At 43.3% G+C, this 13,216-nt stretch overlaps 1 protein-coding gene and 2 non-coding genes across 3 annotated transcripts; all 3 read left to right on the forward strand.

The window, feature by feature from the left end:
• The first annotated feature begins 1,518 nt into the window (after positions 1 to 1,518).
• TPT1 (tumor protein, translationally-controlled 1) lies at positions 1,519 to 6,778 on the forward strand. Its single transcript, XM_036754896.1, has 6 exons — positions 1,519 to 2,012; positions 2,416 to 2,489; positions 3,289 to 3,479; positions 3,972 to 4,077; positions 4,768 to 4,884; positions 6,265 to 6,778. The coding sequence occupies exons 1-6, from the start codon at positions 1,985 to 1,987 to the stop codon at positions 6,265 to 6,267; spliced, it is 519 nt and encodes a 172-aa protein (XP_036610791.1). The 5' UTR covers positions 1,519 to 1,984; the 3' UTR covers positions 6,268 to 6,778.
• LOC118849318 lies at positions 6,062 to 6,188 on the forward strand. Its single transcript, XR_005010367.1, has one exon. It is a non-coding gene; the product is annotated as a small nucleolar RNA SNORA31 (small nucleolar RNA).
• Positions 6,779 to 7,349: 571 nt separating the features above from the next.
• On the forward strand, positions 7,350 to 7,480 carry LOC118849319. The gene has a single exon (XR_005010368.1). It is a non-coding gene; the product is annotated as a small nucleolar RNA SNORA31 (small nucleolar RNA).
• Positions 7,481 to 13,216: the final 5,736 nt, after the last annotated feature.

Raw genomic sequence — 13,216 nt, forward strand, 5'->3', positions numbered from 1 at the left:
GTGCCACATGGTCCTGATTCTTGAGCCTGGCAGAAACTACCTGAGGGCCAACAATTACTTCTAAAATTTCTCACCTGTTTGACACAATAAATCACATACTGATGCCAAAACCACATTCAGTTCGGAGATTTAGAACTTGTTAATTCTTGGGGACTGTAGTTTAAAGAAAACACTACTAAGCTGGAGACCATACGGAGTAGGGCGAAGGGCCTTGACCTGCCATAAGTTGAAGGACTGAAGGGAGTATAATTGCAAGAGCACAGGATCTAATCCTGACTTGGCTGCTTACTATTTGTGGGATCCTGGGTAAGCCTTTCATGCTCAGTTTTTTATCTGTAAAATGAGGTGGCTGGACCAAATGACATCTAAGATATGTATCTTCAAGCTCTACATATAGGATGCTATCAAAGGGGATATTTAGCCTGCACAAGAGAAGACTTGGAAGCCCGCACTCCCCCTCAGACACTTTTGTGTCTTTGTGTCTCCAGCACCTAACCTTTAATATATAAAAGAAGCTAAATAAATGCTTGCTGAATTAAATTGGACAGTTATCTTCCAGCACTTGAAAGGCTGCTTTGTGGAAGAAAGATCAGACTTGTTCAGCTTGGCCCAGGAAGGCAAAGCTAGGAGCAAAAGGCAGAAGTTAGAGGCAAATTTAGGCTTGGAGTAGCAGGGATGTGCTGGTAAATTGTGGTTCTCCAAAAAATGTAGCCAGAACACTTTTAACTTGCACTATTAACATATTCTCCATCATTTTAAGTCCAGACAATCAACAAAACAACAATAAATCATGCCTGGATTTGCAGTGTTTGCCACTTTGAGGTGTAAATACTCGCTAAAATCAAACCATAACTTCCAGTACACCCCATGATGTAAAGAAGGCCTTTCCTTAACTCTCAAAGAGCTATCAAAAAGTAAAATGGGCTGCCCAGGAAGCCTAAATGCCTCCTCACTAGCAGACATTAGACGGGATACCTTCGGAGAGGGGCTTTTTACTGTTACTACACGTAAGGCTGGACTGGCTGGCCCCGGACAGCCTAGCTCGCTCTCGCACATCTTGCATTTCAGGGCTGGAGGTGACCGCAAGCGCCGGCTGTTTCACAGAGCAGACGGGCGAATTCAGGAGAAGCGAGGTCGATGGGGCCTCTAGCAGGTCGGGCAGTGGCTGGGCCCAAGGCGTCCGGCCTCCCAGCTGGGGGCTGCTTCCTGGGGCCAAGAAGACCCTCGCCTGCATCATGTTCAGTGGCTCCGAGCTCTGCCCCGTAACAAAGCCAATGCAGCTGGGCTAGAGCGGACCAAGATCCGAAGGGGATGGCTCATCCGAGCCCCCCAAGCTCCTGCATACTGATGAACCGGCAGGCAGCCGGAGAAGGCGTTCTTCCTGGCCACCGCTGCCCGCGGGCAAGGAGCAACCTCCGGGTGCAAAGGGCAGGGAACACGACGACGCCTCCTCAGGCGCAGGACAACTAACGTGGGGCTGGTCTCCCCCAGCGGAAGGGAGGTGCGGTGGGCGGAGCCAGGGCGGGGCCAAAGAGGAGAGGCCGGACCTTACCCGAGCCCCGCCCTCTTCCGGCGGGGGCGCCCCTGGAGGGCCCACAGAGCCCCCCCTCGACCAGACCGGGTCCAGTGCCCCCTCCGCCCCTCCCCCCGGGCACCGGGGATACTTCGACCCCATTGGAATGGAGCATTGTGTCTGGGCGGGCAAGTGACTGGATGCTGCTTGGTTCCATCCCCACGCCCCCTCCCCCGCGGGGCCTGCGTGACACGTCCCCGGTTGCAGGGCTTCCGGATGCACGGGGGTGGGGGGGGCAGTGACGTAGGGGGAACGTGCCCTCTATATGAGGTTGGGGAGCGGCTGACTCGGCCTTTTCCGCCCGCTCCCCCCTCCCCCCCCAAGCGCCGCTCCGGCTGCATCGCGCTCACACCGAGCTCCGGGCCCCCGCAGCGCTAGCGCCGCCGCCGCCGCCTCCCTCCTTCCGCCGCCATGATCATCTACCGGGACCTCATCAGCCGTGAGTGCTGCCCGCGCGACCCCTACTGCCCGCGCGCTGGGGAAAGGGGAGAGCTGGGGGAGGGGGGGGGTAGGAAGAGGAGGGAGGACGCCGCCGCCCCGGGCCTCGAGCCCGGCAGGGCGCGAGGCGGCCGGGGGCGGGGGAGGGGGAGAGGAGCGGCGCGCGCCGGCCGCGAGGCCTCTAGATCCCGGATGGGCTCCGGGTTTTGGCTGGGGGGAGGGGGAGAGAGATGGCGCGCGCGCGGGGCTGGCGGCCCCCGGGAGGGAGGAAGGAAGGAAATGGCGGCACTGCCGCTGAGGCCTGTGCCCGGCGGGGTTGGAAGGGGGGGAGCGGAAAGAGGGGCGCCTATTTGGGGCCGGTGGCGAGTGAGTTGGGGGCCCCGCTTCTGTCTGTCCCCGAGCAGATGATGAGATGTTCTCCGACATTTACAAGATCCGGGAGATCGCGAACGGGCTGTGCCTGGAGGTGGAGGGGAAGGTGAGGCCTGGGCCCGGCAGGGAGGCGGGGGCGGCGTGGCTCGGGTTTCCGCGGCTCCCAGGCCGCAGGCGTGGTGCCGAGGGAGGGAAGGAGAGGGAGGGAGGTTGTGCAATCGGCCTCCTGGCGGACGAGACGCGGTTTCCTGGCCGAGGCCCCCCGCGGACACCGAAGTTTCCAGGAGGTGTCGGAGATCGAGGCCCGCTCCCGAGAGGAGCTGCTGCCCCCTCTGGCGCCCACGGCTCCCTGCAGCCGTGCCGAGTGTGGGGGAGACGGGGAGGAGGGCGGGCTTCCCCTTGGCTAGAGCTGCCGGGCAGGCCGTCTTAGCTTTCGGCCGCTGCCTCCTCCTGTAGCCGAATCACCCGGCTTAAACGTCCCAACCGAGGGCTGGCCGCGGCCTTGATCCTTCGTTTTGACTTAGGGTTTTTATATTTTGTATTACCAAAGCGACCACCAGTAGTAACACGAAGAGAGCCGACTACTAAGAGCAAAAGCAAGTCGGCCAGACTTGGGTTCAAGTTCCATTGCACCTTGACCGGCAGTCACTCTTAAGTTTCTGGTATCTTTTGACAGCTATTGCGCAACAGGCACTGAATTGGTAGAGGGGATTTCCTTCCTTTGGAGTTACATGTACTGTTAAATAACGAGTGTCATTTAAATACCAAAAAAGAAAGCTGATTCAGCAGTGTTCATGGCTAACATATGGATATCGCGGGCCTTACTTTGTTGACTGTACTTTTAAAATATCTTTTTTTGTTGTACTCTACCCTCCCTGCCCCCCTTTTTCTTTTTCCTAACCCAGATGGTCAGTAGGACAGAGGGTACCATCGATGATTCCCTTATCGGTGGAAATGCCTCTGCTGAAGGTCCTGAGGGTGAAGGAACAGATGCCACTGTAATCACTGGAGTCGACATAGTAATAAACCATCATCTGCAAGAAACTAGTTTCACAAAAGAATCCTACAAAAAGTACATCAAAGACTACATGAAATCGTAAGTTACTAATGCCTTTAAAATAACTAGATAACTAAAATAAACTAACTTTCAGATAACTAAAATAGCTAATATAAGTTATTCGTTGTTTCTTGTAGCCCAGGACCTAATGGTTTAACTGTTCTAAGAACCATTATGATACAATGAGAGTGTACAAAAACTCACCAAACTTTTTAGGTGAGCATTGTGAAGAAAGGATTCTGTTGGCATGAGACCCTTGAATTTAGCTGGGAGTGTCATTTAGCACTATGGCTAGTAAGCAAGCCTCTTTAGAATTTGTTTTGATCTGTACAAAACTACCCTGACTTCTTAATGTTGACAATTTGGGGGAGTTTTACTTTTTTTAATTACAGTTTGGAGGTTGCAGGGACCATGACCATTGTGAATATTTTGGGTTTCTTTTGGATATTTAATTGTAAGAAAACCATGTCAGTTATTCATTTTTGTAGAATTCAGTATTTTAGAAAAACTAAATAGAATCTTTTGTTTTAGAATCAAAGGCAGACTTGAAGAACACAAGCCAGATAGAGTAAAACCTTTTATGACGGGAGCTGCAGAACAAATCAAACACATCCTTGCTAATTTTAAAAACTATCAGGTAAATATCTTGAAGTTGCAGACCAAAGGAATATAAACAATTTAACTGTCCTTCCCCAAACTGCTTAAAAGTGTTTGGCCACTTGGGTCTTTTGGAATCTCTGTATAGTTTGCTAGCTTGTGGAATGTTTTATTTTAACTTGGGTAGTTGGGATATTTTGGAGATTCAAATTATTAGGGTTGATGTAATGCCCCCCATGTTGTATCTCTGGGGCTCTAATCACAAATGACATTATATTGTTCTGGGGAAATCTGAGGGTCTGGGCCGGAGTGAAGTATAATTTGCTTAAAAGCTTACTAGATGTTTTAGCAGTAGGAATGGTAACATTCTATCAGAAGCGAAAAGAGTAACTTGTCCTGAGGCCCTCTGCTTTCAGAGATCTATTATTCCTAAAAGGCAGACTTGCTTGGAATTCCGCTTGTTCTTTTGTTGTTGGTAATCCTCCTTCTGTCCTGTAGTGCCTCCCCCCTCCCCTCCCCTTTCTATTTTTGACCAGGAATGTACATGAATAGAAGGGGAAGGCTACTTGGTATAGTACATCAAAAGACCTGAATCTAGAACTGGAAGACTTGGGGGAGGGGGGCGTCCCAGTGTTTTGTATCATCACGGTGATGAAAATGATATACTTTGACACTATTGCTTTATCTTTTCCCTCGATTGTTCACACCCCCCCCCACCCCCACCCCCAAGTTCTTCATAGGCGAAAACATGAATCCAGATGGCATGGTGGCTCTCTTGGATTTCCGTGAGGATGGTGTGACTCCATATATGATTTTCTTTAAGGATGGTTTAGAAATGGAGAAATGTGTAAGTAAAAAAAAGTATTTTGTTTCTGAACAAATAATTTAAAATACCCAGTCTGTTTGAAAGTAGATAATGGAGTATAGTTGGGTGTTTAGGTTTCTTTGTGACTTAGATATGGGAAATATAAAAGCTATAAAAGTTTAATGTTCTTTCCATAAAACAATCCAGTTTAAAGCTTTTCTTAATTTTGTAATAAAGCTTAGTTTTTAGATGCTGAAATTACATTCTTATGTCCATAGGTTTCAAATCATGATAAAAATTTAGCTGATAGAAAATGTTTAGGTAGATTTCCATTCATATGTCCCGTGTATATGGATGTTTCAAAATTTGCTTGATAGTCCTCATTTTGATTTTGATGTACTAGTTTAAAGCATTGAGAATAACTTTGTTTATATTTGCGATGCTCCATTTCATTAACAACAATCATATAGCATAAGTCTTAGTCTGGGATTACTGCTGATTGTTTAACTGAGAAAATGTTTATTGACAAAAATCAGGTCACTCCGGTCTACTGTTGTGTAAGGCGCCAGCAGGTTTGCTGTAGGGGGGACACAAGGAGTCTATAATCCATCTCTGCTGAGTCATGGAACTCTATGTTGGAAAGGTCACTTAGACAAACCCGTTTGGTTACACATGAGGCAACTGAGAACCTGGAACTTGTTGACATGAATAATGTCCTGTGTGGCTTAAGCATGAAAAGTTAATTAAAAGGTTACTATAGAAGAGACCCTATATTGGTGATGAGTTTGAAAGAAGTAGAAATAGATTCATGTTGAAGTGGTTGGGAAAGTCTTAATACAACAGGAGATGGGATGCAGGACTTGTTTTTAATTTAGTTGGTTTTTTTTGATGCATGTTGTTTTCTCTCCCCATGGTGGGGAGAGAAACCCCAACAGAATGCCTGCAACAACTAGAAATGCAGTAAGATGGATAGGTGGATTTGCGATATAGTTGCTGCATCTCCAGTCTAAGGGAATGTTGTGAGAAAAAGTTGAGAACCAAAGTGCTTTAGGACGTGTTCAGAAAAGGCAGGGAAACAATTTTATTAGCTTATGCCTCTGCACAAGGTTTGAAAATAATGGGTAACAAAGGTAGTTTATTAAGAGCAGTGGGGGCGAAGCCAAAGAAGGTTAAAAATTCTTTTTATCAGGGCTTAGGTAAGCTTCGATAAATCATTTACCTGCATCCACTGATAGACCTTGAACAAGTTACTGTTGTTCACCGGTTTGCACTAGGGTGCCAAAGAGAAGTCCTCGCGCTTTCTGTCTGTCTTTGTGGCAGCCCAGATTGAATAGAGGAATACATTTACGTCAAAGAAGTAGGTTCTGTAGTATCTGTTTATTACTGGGGTAAAGCCTTGTAACCCATCTCCTTTTGTTGCAGTAACAAATTAAGCTGATTACTTTGAATCACCTGTCATCATAACTGGCTGCTGCTTTTTGTCATCTACACAACACCAGGACTTGGACAAACTTGGACTGATGTCATCTTGAGCTTTATTCATTTATTTTTGACCTTGATTTATTTGGAGTGGAGGCATTGTTTTTAAAAACATGTCATGTAGGTTGTCTAAAATAAAACGCATTTAAACCCATTTGAGAGAATTCCTCTTGGTCTAATGTTTTTTAAGCTCAAATTACAGTAACTTGCTACAGTTGTACCTCAAGGATCATTGTAGAGATCATTGCCTGGTCTTAGGTTACTTTTCAGCATATAAAAATCTTCAGATAGACTTTTCTACAGTTGACTGCTTGTGAAAAAGGGAAGAGATGCCCACAAATGTGCCAACGATACGAAGTGGACCTTTCTACATTTTCATTTCATCTACAAGCTGAAGTAGAATTAACTCTGGAAGAGATTACATCCAAACTGAATAAAATGAAACCATGTAAAACTATCAGAAGCTTGAGTATTGACTGAGCTTATTTATGAACCAATTTACCTTGAGTCAGCAAGGAGATCAAACACCCCTGAGATTCAGGGGATTGTAGAAAAGGATGCCTACTTGGCAGATCATGTGAAGGGCAACTGGTGAGGGATTGTAAATATTGAATATACATATTTTATGCTTAATTTCCTTTTAAAATGAACCTTCAGTGAGGGGTGACTTAATTTATGAAAATAGGTTAAAGCAAAAGGGATATGAGCAAGAGCTGTCGGTAGATTGTTAAAACAGACTTTAATAGTAAAAAGTGGAAGGAGAGATATTTGCTTTTTTAAAATGCATGTTAACCCTTAAGGCATTGAGGAAAAAGACGTAAGGTAGAGAAAACAATTGGGGAATCTCAAGATAAATAAAAACTATCTTTTTCTCTTTTAGGTAAATGGAGAAGGAGGGGAAGGAGGATTGACCAGCCATAATAGCTATGATAGGAGTGCAGTTTAACCTGTTTGGGGGAAAAAATCAAGCTAGAAGGGCATGGAGCAGCTTCCCTATTCTGTGGAAGTCACAGATAAGTTGATGATTTATGCATCTCTTTGACAGACCTGGGGCAGTTACGTCTGCTTTCAAGGTTTCCACTAAGATGCAAAAAAAATCTTCCTTGCGCTTTCTCTCTGCCTGATTGTGGCAGTCTAGATTGAATAGGGGAATACAAGAGGCAACTGAACAAGCCATTGCCTCATTTTTACGTGAGTATTTTGGAGTCCTTTTGTAATTTTTATTTTTGGTAGGCATTTTGGAGTGGAAATATGACAAAAGTATATCCCAGTTCTGCCAATTTGCTGGACCTTTTGGGCAAGTTCCATAAATTTAGTTTGGGGTAGATAATTTAGAACTTAATACGTAGGTCAGATGCTGAAATCGGAATTGTTGCACAGTGTGACCATTTTGATGAAGATTAGGGGCCGAGATATGACTGAAGTCTAAATTGATTTCAAAGGCCAGAACTGTTAGCTTGCAGTTACAAGTCTCCTAACTAATATAGAGAGAAATGGGACCTGAAAGTCCCAGACTTTTTAAAAAAAAGCTCGTGTCGAATCCTATAAATAAAGCCAAGTTTTATGTCTTGACAATTATGGTCTGTCTTTATTCCTTAATATGTTACTTGGTATCTTGTTTGGGGGAGAAACTAAGCTGTGATGGCATCTTGATTTATGTATATATATATATTATAGTCAAAGTTTTCCCATTATTTACACAAGTTCTTAAAGCTGCATTGTGCCAGTCCTGCCAGCTTCTATCAGTTGTAGCCAGTCTCTGGAGGGTGTACAAGGAAGGACAAAAGAATAAGGGAAAAATAGTTACCAGCAGTCATCTGTCTTGACTGTTACTTGGGAGGGTTGAGTAAGAACCACAGAGTGCAAAGAGGTATTGGCCAGGTGTGTGACATAAGTGCCATTAATGGACAATTTTGTGAATATTCTAGCAAAATATCAGCATATAAAATCACCTTAAACATGAGGATTTTCCAGGTAAAAGGGATGTTGTGTCTTACAAGTGGAAGTAGCAGGGTGGGTTGTAAAGAGCACTACCCTGGGCGGGGAGCCATTGTGTTCCAGGCTTTCATCCATCAGATTTTGGACAAGTTTCTTGAATCTGTACCTCAGTTTTGTCAATTGTACAGTAATAACTAAAGTTAGTCTTGGAATGTCAAGAACGTTTTATCTCTAGGAAAAATCTAGCAAGCTAGGTCTAACACAAAGAACATGAAGTGCTTATGGGCACCGTAAGGTCCCATCCGAAAACAAAATCCCTTGATCCTGTAGGTGTATGAGGCTGGGGGTGCAAAGAAGGAAATGTTTGTATCTAGTAGGTGAAAAATAGCTGACATTCATGCTGCCTTTGAGAAATTTACCTTCTTTAACCTTTAACATAACCTTGTAGATATAATAATCCTTTTATAGATAAGGAAGCTGGCATAGGTATTAAGTGACTTGCCCACAGTCAAAGTGTCCAGGTTCTACTTGGGTGTCTGGAGCAGGCTTGTTTCTGTCAGTCCAAGTAGAGGCTGTTTGGCCAGGTTAGGTTGTCCTTGATTGTCCATTCACTGTGGGTACTTGAAAGTAGAACTGAGAGGTGATGAAGTCAGAAGTGCAGTTCCGATCCCTTCCTGGTGTACTGAACTTCATACAGAGATTACTCCAATATTACTTAATGGTTAAAAATGCATGAGACAGAGCACTGAAAGTAGAATATTTAATGAAATGAGATTTTTAATAAAGTGCTTATTGTGTGTTTTCTTATTGCTGATAACCTTGACTCATTTAAAACTTATTCTTGCCCTTTAAAAATTGGTATTTTTAATGCCTCCATTTCCCAAAATAAGCCTTCCCCACCATCTCTTTTAACAGTAAAAAAGGGGGAAGAGGGGGAGAAGTTCTGCAAAACTAACCAAATGAATTGACACATATGCCGTCCAGTTGCTTGTAAATTTTCTTCACATGCTGGCTTTTATAAAATGTATGTCATTTTTTTGACAAAAATTTAACAATCATCAATGCCTCCAGGAAAAGACCCTGGCTGAATCATCTATATGAGCTATTTTAAGAACATTGGAATTAGACTTCCTGTTTGCAAATAGTCCCTTTATCTCCATCCAACTTTCAGAATCTTCCTAAGTTCCCCTACTTTAAAAAGAAAAAATGATGAATTCCCAATCTCTCCAGGACAAAGTGTATTTAAGACCCTGCACAGTATGATGCCACCTTACCTTTCCACTCCTATTTTCCTTCAAGCATGCCAAGTAACTACTAGCAATGCCTATCTTTCTGGCTCTGTACATGTGTCCAAGCTATCCCCATTCACTTTCTCTCAAAAATCTTGTCTTCAAGGCTCAACTCAGATCCACCTGGAAGCTTTCTTGATCACCCTCACCCCAGGTTTTGGCTCTGTCTCCATTTGTCCTACAATGGTGACATCCACACTATCACCCCTTTCCCTCCATCATTAGAATAAGTTTGTGGAGAGCAGGGTCTCTTTCATTTTTATTTCTGCACCCTCTCACTGCCAGTTGGCAGTGCCTTGCTCCTACACAGTAGTTGCTTAATGAATGTTGGTTGAATTCAATCATACTTAGCCATACAACATTAATAGAACACGGTAGGAATCCCAGCCAGGGCTGGTCTCAGAACCAAAAACACTTGGGCTCAAGTCCAACTTCTAACACATACTGGGCCTCCAGGCAATTCTAAAGTCATGATGAGAAGATCCTTCACCAGGATCTTCCTGTACTGATGAAAGAAATCCCAGGTCTGATTAAAAAAAAAAAAGCAAATTAGCTGATGTGATGCTACATGGTAACACTTTATGGGTAGGATTCCTGGTATTTAAATTGGAACAGCTAGGGTTTCTAAAAATTCTGAATATTATAACAATCCCCCTAAGTTTTTCCCGGGCTAATCAAATCCTGCCTCACACTTCTCTGACTATGGGCAAAGTACTCAACCACTCTCAGCCTCTGTCTCTTCATTGGGAAAGGGGATGATTATAAGTGCATCAGGGTTTTTGTGAGGATCAAATGAGAACATACAAAATGCTAATTCTAAAAGTGTTATAATCTTTGGTACCTCACTTTTTTTTCTTAAAAAAAGAGAAAAGGACTAGAGAACGACCACTTCTTTTACAAGAGGCAACATAAAGTAGTGATCAGGAGAAACAGGCCTCTGAGCCAGAAGGGCTCTTTGTTAATAAAGAAAGATTCCCCCAGTAGAGGGGAGAAGGAGATACATGGCAAGTCTAGGCAATGTAAAAATCAAAGACATAAAATTAAAAAAAACAAAACAAAACAAAGGGATATCTGAGTTCTAATTCTGCCTCAGACACTTGCTGGGTAACCCTAGGTAGATAACAGCCTTTCGGCCTCAGTTTCTTCTGCAAAATGAGAACAATGATAATACCTATGTCATAGAATTGTGAAGATCCAATGAGATAATACATTTATAAAGTGCTTTGCTAACATTAAAGTACTTTGTCCAGATATCATTATTCCCATTACACTATATGGAGATTTTTGCGTTCTCTAGCTCTTGCCTGGAGGAAGGTGGGGATTGGACATGGGAGAGAGGTAAAGCATTACTTCCCAAACTAATTTAGCCAAAGAACCCTTATGGGCTAGAACTCTGTTAACAGAACCCATAAATGTTAATTTGAGAGTATGGAATGTTCCTGAGATATTAAGAGAGGTCAGGGAAGTTTTTAGAGGGAAATAGAGCTTATTAAAACCATTTTCATCATCAAAAATTTGCCACGCAAATTTTTTGGATAGATGCATAATTTTATATTGATTATTTTTAGAAGTAAAAAATTTGCTATCTGAAAATTTCTCATGGAATTCCTATTCAGATTATGCAGAATTCCAAGGTTCTACGGGAGACAGTTTGAGAAATGTTAGGATACAAATATGTAGTCTGAAAAATGATGGCCTTAAATGGGAAAGACAGAAGAGCTTGGGAAATCCTACCAAACTTGCCCCATGATTACAAATCATAGGTTAAAGTATCTGCTTTATTAGATCACTTTTTTTAAAAAATTAATTTTTGTTGATATCTTTTACTTTCACATCATCTCAATTTTCCCCTGCCCCCTTCCAAAGAACTATCCTTTATAACAAATTTTTTTTTCTTAAGAAGAAATGGAAGAGAGGCATAATCAACAAAGATACCCAGTGCATTGGAAAAATTTGACAATATGTACAATGTTCCGCACCCATGGACCCTTCGACCTCTGCCAAAGGAGTAGAGGGAGGTATTTTCTCAAATCTCTTCTTAGGGACCAAGTCTGTAACATTTTGTTGTTGTTGTTGCAATGTTGGCAATGTTTTTGTTGCAATGCATATTTTGCATCCTTCATTTTCAATTATTTTATGGTGGTTGTTCTTTCTATTTTTGTTGTGGTTTTTGTGTGTAAAGCATTCTTGGCATCCATTCACGTCTTTCCATACTTCTCTGTATTCATTATATGCCATTTCTTATTCCATCACATTCATGTACCACATTTTGTTCAGCCATTCCCCAAAAGATGGGTGCTAGATGACTCTCAAGAGATACCTTGAACACTCAGAGTCGACCAATTTTGTGTGGATGCCATCACCAACATAATGAAAGACACTGTATTCGCAAGGAGCAGGGCTTCAGGTTGCAAGTCGGCACCCTGACATAACTGCAGTCTATTAGGGGTCCAGGAAACTTGCTTTTGGTGGGAGTAGGAGAGGAAAGATTTATTTGTGGATATTCTGCTTTCTCATTTTTTTTTCTTTCTTTCCTCCTGTTGTGCCTCTATTGTTTCAAAGTCTTAGCTATTAAAGCCTAGGGAGATGCTGTTTGTATGGAGTTGACAGAGGTAAATAACATGGGCAGGTTTAAGTTGGAGGAGTAGTGTTTCCATTAGTTTAGCATATTGGAAAGAGCGTTGGATTCAAGGGTCAGAAGACCTGGATTCAAGTCCTGACTGATAATTACCAATGATCTTGCACTTTCTATCTTGGTGTTTTCTGTTAAATGGGTATTCCTGTTACCCACCTCAGAGGGTTGTTGAGAGGAAAGCACATAAAAACCCTGAAATTAGCACTCTGTGAACTTGTGCCATTGCTATCCTTGAACCTCAGCTACAAACATGTTAAAAACCATTACTTTATATTTCAGTGCATCTGTCATTTCATCAATGTGGGCATTTCCTCCATCAGTCAGATTGCAGCTCACTTGTGCCTCCTTATCCTGTAAAATGGGGTGTAGGGTGTGTTCAGGGAAGATTAGTACCTCTTGTGTAACGGCTGCTTTCCACCTTTTGTGTCTATCTGATCCACCCAACTCTCACCTGCGGCTCCAAGATGCTGTAGCATGCATAGTGGTCACACCCCAGTAAACTGCTCTGGCAGATGGGCTAAATCAGGTTGAGGGTAACTGAGGGATCTCAGACCTTTGGGAAATTAGGGAATCAAAAGACATGATCCACTCTCTCTGAAGAACTTTGGAATTGATTGCGTGACGTGGGAGATGATGGTGTACACTCATCAAAGAAAGAGCTGTGCTCTATGAGCAAAGCAGAATTGCAGTAGCTCAAAAGAAATGTGACAGGAACAAATTTAAGGAATCCACCCCAAATGTTCACCTAAACTATTTGTGCCCAACCTGTGGTAGAGCTTTCTGGGCTTATTATATCTGTCTAATCAGCCCCACAATCAGACACACCCTAACCTGACTCTAACATAGTGATGTCATTTTGGTCCTCTTTGAAAAGGAAGGAGAACAACCAACAGCCAACCCGTCCTGTGGAATTTTTATCCATATTCTCTCATCACTGTTAGTCCTTTGTTCTCAAAGAGGACCAATAAAAATATTTTTGGGGGGATTCTTGTAGACCCTCTGCAAGAGGATCCACCCAATATACTCTAGAGAC

Source organism: Trichosurus vulpecula, chromosome 4 (assembly GCF_011100635.1).
Source record: "Trichosurus vulpecula isolate mTriVul1 chromosome 4, mTriVul1.pri, whole genome shotgun sequence".
NCBI classification, from domain to species: Eukaryota; Metazoa; Chordata; class Mammalia; order Diprotodontia; family Phalangeridae; genus Trichosurus; species Trichosurus vulpecula.

Coding starts and splice junctions, on each gene's coding strand:
- TPT1 (XM_036754896.1), top strand. CDS start 1,985: ATGATCATCTACCGGGACCTCATCAGCC. Junction 2,490..3,288: donor GCCTGGAGGTGGAGGGGAAG/GTGAGGCCTGGG, acceptor TTCCTAACCCAG/ATGGTCAGTAGGACAGAGGG. Junction 3,480..3,971: donor ATCAAAGACTACATGAAATC/GTAAGTTACTAA, acceptor CTTTTGTTTTAG/AATCAAAGGCAGACTTGAAG.